The 9,429-nt window shown below is 41.3% G+C and overlaps 1 protein-coding gene across 2 annotated transcripts; it reads left to right on the top strand.

Annotated features, from left to right (window-relative positions):
• The first annotated feature begins 397 nt into the window (after positions 1-397).
• On the top strand, positions 398-8,141 carry AKAP17A (A-kinase anchoring protein 17A). 2 transcript variants are annotated; one of them, XM_013180767.3, is made up of 5 exons: positions 399-624; positions 968-1,710; positions 3,493-3,641; positions 4,661-4,901; positions 6,159-8,141. In XM_013180767.3, the coding sequence occupies exons 2-5, from the start codon at positions 1,036-1,038 to the stop codon at positions 7,083-7,085; spliced, it is 1,992 nt and encodes a 663-aa protein (XP_013036221.1). In that variant the 5' UTR covers positions 399-624; positions 968-1,035; the 3' UTR covers positions 7,086-8,141. The 2 variants fall into 2 exon arrangements, with proteins under 2 accessions (XP_013036220.1, XP_013036221.1); XM_013180766.3 differs by having other exon boundaries at positions 398-1,710.
• The last annotated feature ends 1,288 nt before the right edge of the window (positions 8,142-9,429 follow it).

Genomic DNA, 9,429 nt, shown 5'->3' with positions numbered 1-9,429 from the left:
AAATAACGTATGTGGGGCTTGGCGGTGAAATCTGAGAGGGAACACGGAAATAGTGAATGTGATACTGCTTATTTTGTAACAATGATTGATTGATTGATTAATTAATTAATTAATTGTGGGATCCCCAGCCCTCAGCTCAACGGCCACCGACCGCGGGCAACTGCGCATGCGCCGCGCCGCCGCCAGCCCTCCCCAGCCCCGCCGCCCCTCCCGGCGCTGCCATAGAGAAGGAAGTCCGCCGAGAGCTAGAGAAGCCCTCCGGAGGCAGCTACGGGAGGCGGCCGGAGCGGGCCGGCGAGCCCGGCCGGAAGCGGAAGCGGTGGGGGCTGCGCGCGGGGCCGGCGGCTGTTTGCGGTGGGTCGCGGCCGGGCGGGTGGGCCCCGGGCACGGCCCCGGTGCCGGCGGGTGGGTGGCGGAGGGGTCCCCTTGCGCCCCCCGGGCCCCTCGCTAAAAGCCGTGCGTTTGTGTCGTTGCAGGTGGGCCGGCACCCGAGCGCTTCTGTGTGGAGAGCCCCTGCCTCGGCGCGGCCCCGGCGGGGTTTGCTTGTTGTTAAGTAGTCCGCGGAGCCGTGTGGCGTCGCGCCTCTTCCTCCCCTCCCTCCTGAGAAACAAGGGTAGCTGCTCTGTGAGCCATCACATACCAACCTCATTTACCCCTAAGATTGTCATCAGCTCCTTTTTATTATTATTTTCTTTTTTCCTGAGGCCCTACTGAGGTTTAATTATTTATAGGTTCTGGTGGTTATAAAGTAATTTAACATGTTTGTACTGCTCGGTTTTAACTCTCTAATTGACTCCTGTGTTAAGAGACCTTGGTTTTACGTGGGAATGGTTAAATGTCCAAAGAATTCGATTGTTTACGGATAAGGGCTGTTTTGTTTGACTACTGTTGGCCTACAACTTAAACTTGCATCTTTATTTTTTTTATCCTTTATGCTTTTTCTGTGTTATGGCTGCTGCAACAATAGTTCATGATACATCAGAAGCTGTAGAGCTCTGTGCTCCCTGTGGGTTGTACCTTAAGCCCATTACAAAAATGACCATCAGTGTGGCACTTCCTCAGCTGAAACAACCGGGAAAATCTATTTCGAACTGGGAAGTGATGGAAAGACTGAAAGGGATGGTGCAAACCCATCAGTTTTCCACTCTGCGGATATCTAAAAGCACGATGGATTTCATCCGGTTTGAAGGAGAGGTCGAAAACAAAAGTTTGGTCAAGTCTTTTCTGGCGTGCCTCGATGGCAAAACAATAAAGCTGAGCGGCTTCTCTGACATCCTGAAAGTCCGCGCTGCAGAATACAAGATTGACTTTCCTACCAGGCATGACTGGGATTCGTTTTTCCGTGATGCAAAAGATATGAATGAAACTTTGCCAGGCGAAAGGCCAGATACCATCCATCTGGAAGGCTTGCCCTGTAAGTGGTTTGCAGCAAAGGACTCTGGCTCAGAAAAACCAAGTGAAGAAGTCCTTATAAAGGTTTTCAGCAAATTTGGAGAAATACGTAACGTGGACATACCCATGCTGGACCCTTACAGAGAAGAAATGACTGGCAGAAATTTCCACACCTTCAGTTTTGGAGGCCATTTAAACTTTGAAGCCTATGTGCAATATCAGGAGTATGCAGGTTTCATTATGGCCATGAACGCTCTGCGAGGGATGAAGCTGATGTTCAAAGGCGACGATGGCAAAGCCGTGGCTTGCAATATAAAGGTGAGAAACGGGGGGATTTTTTCATGGGAAGCCATGTGAAAATGCGAACGGATAAATGTTAATTCTGAAGCACTTAAAACCTACAGTTTGTTGTAGTGGTGACAACAGCTGACATCGATGTGGTTCTGGGGACCAGCACTTACAGTTTTAGAAGGAGAGTGATGGAAAGAGTAAACATGTCCTGTTAGACTCTGAATGTGAGGTTTTACTCTTTTTTTTTTTTAACAAGACAGCTCTTGAAATGAGAACAGTTAAGGAATGGCCAAGTATTTGAACATTACCTGTTAAGTGTTTTTTATAAAGTAACATGTATGTGCAGATTTTGTCATTTCACGTAAATATCTAATTCTTAGTAAGTTCAGACATATTTCACTGTCATGGGAGGGCTGCCTTTACAGTGCATTGTTCTCTTTTGTACAAGCTGATGGTTAGAAATTCTGGGGAGAGGGACAGCCTTCGTTTTTGATCCGTGTGTTGATAATGAGGTTTACCCATCAGGTGTTAGGATTGTGAAGTAAATACCATATGGTCTGTATGGCCTGCAGAATACAGAGGTCATCATGCTCAGCATACTTCATGTACAGAAAGGCCACCCTAAAATTGAAGCAACTTACTAACCTGTGTCACAGTTCCCTGCGAATCCAGTGTGTTTAATTCATATTATTTACATACAGAGTTTTCCAGATCTTTTCTCTGTAACCCTTAAGAAGTCTTAAGAAGTGAAACTAGTGACAGGAGATGATCATGGCCGAGTCTGTTCAGATGTTTTGTCTGTGAGAGCATGGCCTGAAGAAAAATTATGATAAGTTTGGGGACTGTCCATGCATTTGCATAGCAGTTGAGTGAAATATTTGCTTGTATTTCAGGAAAAAGCTTGAGTACTCATTTATGTAGTTTGGGAGCATGCAGAGATTAGTTTAAATTCTGGTTTAGTCAGTAAAATACTGTAATCTCTTCAAAGAAGGTCAGCAGGACCATAGAAATAGTTGTACCTTGACCCTCCCGTTTTCAAGGGATGTGAAATTCAAACTGTCACTTACATGCTCTAGATCAGGGCTCCCAAATTTAGGTCCCCTGTGCGTGCCTTCCTGGCAGCTGCCCTGGGGCTGATAGGAAAGAGGGAGGGCTGTGCTTGCAACTGTGCTGTCAAGACAGATCTCTTTCACACGAGGTCACGGCACTGTCCAGCTCTGCTTCTCCAGGCCTTTTAGCCTGTTAGTGGAACAAACTGAGGCATATGTATCTGAATTTGGGAATTTTTGTGTTGGAATTGGTGAGGAGGCATTAGCTTAAGCCAGGTGCTAAATGTTTCAAAACTGGTGCTTTTCTCCTGGTGAGTTTACAGATCACAGTGTTGCACAGAAAGGGAGGCCTGATAAAGGCCCGCTTCTACCTAATACTGTACGGTCCCCAGTGGCATCCATGAGATGAAAGAGTTCTTCACTTTCCTCTTCCGACATTGGTGGAAAACGTCGGACAGCCAGGGCCTAAACCACATCAGGTTTACATTTGGATGTCAGAAACATACAGAAGTGTAAACTGGTACGCAGTTGTGCTAGCATGTAGGCAGTGAAATTAAGGGACAATTCTTAGTAATATGTTTATAGCACCCTGGTGTTTGTTCTGGAAACATACAGAAGAGAAGGTCCCTTTGCTTTTGAAAAAGGTTTTATATTTATGCTTGTGCTCATGTTTTGAATGCCTTTGTGCTAGGTCAAAACTTGGTTGCTGGGGATTTTTCTTTTGTTTACTTAAAACTCTTTTCAATTGTATTCTGTAAAGGTTTCTTTTGACTCAACAAAACACCTCAGTGATGCATCAATTAAGAAGCGTCAGCTTGAAAGGCAAAAACTTCAAGAGCTTGAAAAGCAGAGAGAAGAACAAAAACGCAAAGAGAAAGAAGCTGAAGAAAAACAAAAAGAGGAAGAAAGGTACTTCTTGTTTATGGCTCTTCTTTATGTTTTTACCAGTACAGCATGGCAAAACTCCTTCCTATTTGCATCAGCAGATTAAAAAAAAAAAAAAAAACACCCACAAAACTAAATACAAGCTTACTTTCAAAGTTCTGATCATGTAGTTGAAGTGAAGCATTTAAAACTGAGTGAGAGTATTGTAGTCCTTTTGTTGAAATAGGGTTCAGGGGTTGAGACCTGGATGTGAAGAAGAGTAGTTTAAATTTTTTTGGGAAATATATAATTCTAAGATCTTGAAACACATGCACTTGTTCTACTAGTAAGTAACTGATAGAACAGAGCTCATTTGCCCTGAGCATTGGTGTTTTTGCAGTAAAGGAATGGGATACAAACACATTTTAGTGTTATTTTAAGAAAATGAATGTAGGTACAAATATCGTACAACAGCTATTCAGAGTATTATAAATGTTATGCAGCAGGTTTTTTTCAGATTGTATGGTGTACAGTTGCCTTGATGGGCATAACTTGTTACTGCTTAATTTTTATTTTAAGTGTGAGGTAAAACATCTTACTGAACAAAACCGTTAATTTCCTCAGTACGGTTATTTAGATTATCACTAATACTTACATTCAGTTCAAAATACTAAAACTGCAAATTACTCAATTTCTTAATAATCATGACATTAGACATGTGATCTCAGAAACCCACATCCTTTTGCATAAGCTACCATTTTGTCTTAATGAGTGAGCTGAAATCCATCAACCATGCACGTGGCAGTTGGATTGGTAATTTTCTTCTCACTGTGATGAAAAAAAAATCTGTAGCCATATTTTGTTTGGATACCAAATTGTTTTTACTTTCCTATCACAAGTAATGAATAAAAAGTTCACTTTGATTTTTGCTTCAGTTTTTCAGTAGCCATCAAGACGTATTAAGACACAAATGCACTTAAAGTACAAAATATACTTTGTAATATAGTCAGGAGTTTAAAATTGTACCTGCTCTAGACAAGGTAAAACTACTAATCTCTTTTTAGGAAGCAGAGAGAGCTTGAAGAATATGAGAGAGAAAGAAAAAGAGAAGAAAAGTTGCGCAGAAGAGAACAGAAACAGAAGGATCGTGAACTTCGACGAAATAAAAAGCAACTTGAAAAACTTCAAGCTGAAGAGCAGAAAAAACTGCAAGAGAAGATAAAGCTAGAAGAAAGGAAGCTCCTGCTAGCTCAGAGAAATCTTCAGTCCATTAGACTAATTGCAGAACTGCTAAGCAGGGCAAAGGTAACTTCAATATTTATTTCAGCAGCTAATGAAGAGCCCATCAGAACAAAGCCTTTTACTGACTTGGGAGGGGGTGGGGATTGCTGTTCATTAAACAACAGATTTAATACTTCTCTAGCTGCTATTCCTTAGATCAAAAATTAAAAAAAAGTCTAATGAAACAGAATTTCTCCCTTGGTAAAATATGCATGTATAGGTAAATGGAAAAGTGAACTTGAACGTTAAGTCCCAAATAGCATTTTTTTTTAGCAAGTGAACTAATTGGCAGCCTTGCTCTCAAGTCAAGGAAAAGAATGTGTAAGCATGATAAAGTGAACAAAGCACAGAAGGTAAGATGCAAGACTCCTTATTTCTAATACGGATTTTGGTACTTGTTCCCTTCTGGCCTTCAGCAGTTTTTAACTATTCTTTCCAGTTTTAAAAAGGGGTTTCATTATTTGATGTTTTAAAATGTGCAGAAAGGTTTCTCTACAGGAAAAATAGTCAAAATTTGGAGTGTTAGATCCTGTCTCTAACTATTTTTTTCACTAAAACAGGGCAGAGTTTGCTTAAGATACGGATAAAGTTGTGCTAGGGCGTAATGTAATGCTTGTTAAGTATTTTCTGCAGCAGTGAAAAACTGTGTGGCAAAATACACTTTTATTCCTCGATGCCGGTGTACCTCAGGATTGTTTTTGAATTAGAGCTCATACAGTGCTAAGTGGTCAGCTATATGCTAAGAGAAGGGAGAAATACTTCTTGCAGACTGTAACTTTGTTTCTCTGAAATAGGTAAAATAGTTTTTCAGTCAGTAATTCTGAGGAGTGCACTAAGCTGAACAGAATTTAAAAATATAGGTTTGAACCTTTTTTTTTAGTATTATGAGTTTCTAAAGTGGTTGAAAGCATGAGAATTGGTTTCTACATAATGAGTATTTATTTTTTTTAAGGACCCATTGTGAAGTGGTCTATGAGTTGCAGGTTGCAAACCTCTTAGAGAAATCAATGTTTTCAGTTAGACTGAGACCTTCAAGTATCAACCTTGAGAAATTTAATATTTCAAATTGCATGTTTTGATAGCTTGTGTGTTATTCTTGTAAAGATCCGTAATGACTGAACTTTATCTAAGAGAGAAAAATGGGAGGGTTACATTCCGTTTGTAAGACATCTTATTTTCTTGCCAGATTGCTGCTTTTGTGTTATGGTACAACTTGGAAGCATGAGCGAGTCTATAAATATTTTCTTCTTTACTCTTGCTTTCCCTGTGACTATCTTTCAGACTGTAAAGCTTTTGGAGCAAGAACAAAATGAAGAAAAGATCCGTCTTCAGCAACTGGAGGAAAGAAGAAAGCTTCAGGAGGCTGAGCTCAGACGGGTGGAAGAAGAAAAAGAGAGAGCACTGGGTCTGCAGAGAAAAGAAAAGGAACTAAGGGAGAAACTACTGAACAATCTTCTGAGCAAGAAAATGGATGCAGTTCATCAAAGCAAAGAAGAAACGGAGCCCTCTCAGTCTGACTTGCTGGAAACTGCTAGCGGTGTTCCCCACACTGTGTCATCCAGCTGCATCACTTCTACCTCAGGACAGGCTGCTACAGGCAAACTGGTGTCAGGCTCTCAAAGAGAAGTAGCATCCCCTGAGAGTCAGTGCAAGTATTTGAATGGCAATATTCATGACAGAGCTCACGTCAAAGAAGGTCAGAAACTTCATACCACAAACTCAGAGAGGTGTTCTGAGAAAAGAAGTTCAGGAGTACTCTCATGTGTTCCTGCCAGTAACCAGCAGCAGAAGAGCCTCTCTAGCTACGACCAGAATAGCTGCAGGAAGGACTCACATGGTGAGCAGGGCAAACGTAGCACAGAGGCAAGGAGAAGGAAAAGCCGTTCGTGTAGCAGCATAAACACTGATGACAGTAAGGGTAAACGAGAGAGGAACAGGCACAGAAGAGATGGGAGCAGTTACCAGGATGAAAAGCGCAGGAAGGAGAGGAGGTATTACAGACGCTCTAGCAGAAGTTACAGTCCTCGACGAAGTCACAGTCCTCGTCGAAGAAGCGTAAGCCCCAGACGTTCACGTTACAGAAGAATTCGCAGTAGTGAACGTAAACGAGACAGAAGAGAGAGAAGTCGTAGTCGCAGAAGCTTGAGCAGGAAGCGAAGGTACAGGAGGAGATCACTGAGTAAGCAACGGAGTACCTGGAGTGGGTAGTGGAGGCCTGGACTGGACTTGTTTGGAAAGGCTGTGGTTGGACACAAGGGCCAGAAAGTTGTAAACGAGACCTCATGGGTGTGACTGCTGTAAGAAAACGCTTCTGTTTCAACCAATGCCTAATTTGCATATAGTCCCTGAAATCAAGAAAATAGATACCTGATTTTTTTAAGTTCCTTTGTGCTCTGTTGTCTCTTTCTAGGTTTCTACCACAGTGTAGGTGTAATCACCTGTGCTTGTGCTAGAGTTCCTACAGTGCTAAAAGCCAACTTGTTTCCTCAATTTTCAGTTTTCTAAATCTTAATTTTAGCCAATTTAGTTTTTCATCTCTTCATCACCTAATTTGGTTTGAGAAGTACATGGGTGCCAGTTGTAGGAACTCCAGACATTACAAGCTATCACACAGAGATTTGATTTAGAACGCTTTCTGGTGCACTTAATGAAATTGTATTTAACAAAGTAGAGTTTTTGCTGATTGAGCCAGATAGCAAGACTTTTGTATGGTTCTTAAAGCCGACTATAAAGCTACACAGGATATCTTTTTAACTGCTATGATTCCTTCATGTGTCTGTATAGTGCCAAGCTGTGTGGCCCAAATTATTCCGGCATGTACTGCCATTTGTATAGTAATATTTCCATGTAAGAAAGGCACACTGATGTAGGAGGTAAGAAGCAGTGGTAAAAAGGCTGAAAAGTTGTTCTGTTGTTTTGTCAACGTATTTGGCTTTGTAATTACTTCAGGTGGCAAAGAGCCACTCGAAGCATTTTTTCAGGTACGTACAGAGCTAGCCATTGTCTTTTGGAAAAGGGGCCTTCTTGCTAAATTATTTTTACTTGCGGTGTTGAAAAGTAAGGCTGCAGTGTCTCTTGTTAAATCCATTTAAGAATACTTTTGCTTCTAAAATGCAGCTCAGGAATATTAAAAGTTATAACATTACAGTGAAAGAGTTTATTTTGCCTTTTTATGGTAAAATTAAAAAAAACTGTTTCCAGTGAACTGAAGTTGCTGTTTTCATATGTCAGTATATTAAAATCTATGGAAGTGTTCTATGAGAATCTGTTTGTTGAAAAATGCATTTGAATAATGAGGCTCAGTCACTCATCTTGACAGTCTTTGATGTACAGCTGTGTCCACTGTTAATTCAGCAGGGTATGTGCTCTTTATCTATAGCCTTCAGATGCAGTTTTCCCCACACTGATGCCTCAAATCAAATCGCATCCCTTTCCTGGAGTGCTTCAGAAGAATATTGGTGCTGCAGCTCAGCTGGATCCCCAGCTGGCTGAGTGCATCCATGTTTCCATGGAAGATGTTTCTTGCTAGACCACACTGCTGAAATATTTGTTGTTTCTAGATGTGGAAGGAAAAGAGAGGTTCTTCCTGGCAATTCGTGTTTTTAAAGATCTGTGTTACTTTTCAAGTTTGTGATTTTTCTTGTGAGTTTCACCACTGTTTTTGAGGCTGAAACCTCAACTGACTTATCTAATCATCTCAACACCACCAGTCTCTTGAATTCTGAGCAGTTGCTTTTGTTGGCGAGTTAATTTTTCTACGGTCTTTGCTGGAGTGTTAGAAACTGATCTGTTGAAGATAAACTTATCTTTAGTAATGATTTGACTAAAATCCGGTATAATGTTGATGGCAAGTATTTGATAAGTCTGGTGGGATGCCTATTCATAAACGTGTGGTTTTTTTAGCCTGCTCTCAAATACTGATGCATTGTCCATGATAACACCATGCTTAAGGAAGGAAGAAAAAAAAGTATGTGATTCCATCTGCAGTCCTGCAAGGAGTTGAACTAATAGCTGTCAATACCAATGTCTTTGAGCTCGGGATGAAGGTTCTTACTAGTATGGTATTTCCACAACATATCCTGTGGATTTCTGCTGGGGTTGATGTGGGGGGTCTTGATGATTAATATATGTAACTGGGGAAATGCTAGTTTGTAATGCTACTCTGAGGAAGTTATCATGCTAGGAATGCAGTGTGTCATTGCCATGTGTGGAAGCAGTTAAGGCAGTGGCGGTCATCAAAAAGTGTTCCTACTAGAAAAATCCAACAGCTATTGTTAGTTGATGTGGGAAGGGGAAGGAGTGCTGAATATTTTTTTTTTTTCACTCCAAAGAAGGCAGCAAGACCAGGTTTGATATCCCAGCCTGAGACGATTAAATTCTATAAGCTCCCCTGATGTCTAGGGCAGTTTCTGAGGTCAGAGGAGTTAAGCATCCTTCCCCCAAGCCCTGCTTGTCTGTCAGGCTTTGATCAGTTAGCCTAACACACCGTATCCAGCACTGTCTTTGTACAACATCATAAAAGTGCAGTAACATAATTAGTTGATTCAAAGCC

The sequence above is a fragment of the Anser cygnoides genome, chromosome 1, assembly GCF_040182565.1.
Source record: "Anser cygnoides isolate HZ-2024a breed goose chromosome 1, Taihu_goose_T2T_genome, whole genome shotgun sequence".
NCBI classification, from domain to species: Eukaryota; Metazoa; Chordata; class Aves; order Anseriformes; family Anatidae; genus Anser; species Anser cygnoides.
Note: the sequence above shows the minus strand (reverse complement) of the source record. Positions and strands in the feature narration are given on the sequence as shown.

Coding starts and splice junctions, on each gene's coding strand:
- AKAP17A (XM_013180766.3), top strand. CDS start 949: ATGGCTGCTGCAACAATAGTTCATGATACATCAGAAGCTGTAGAGCTC. Junction 1,711..3,492: donor CCGTGGCTTGCAATATAAAG/GTGAGAAACGGG, acceptor TATTCTGTAAAG/GTTTCTTTTGACTCAACAAA. Junction 3,642..4,660: donor AAACAAAAAGAGGAAGAAAG/GTACTTCTTGTT, acceptor ATCTCTTTTTAG/GAAGCAGAGAGAGCTTGAAG.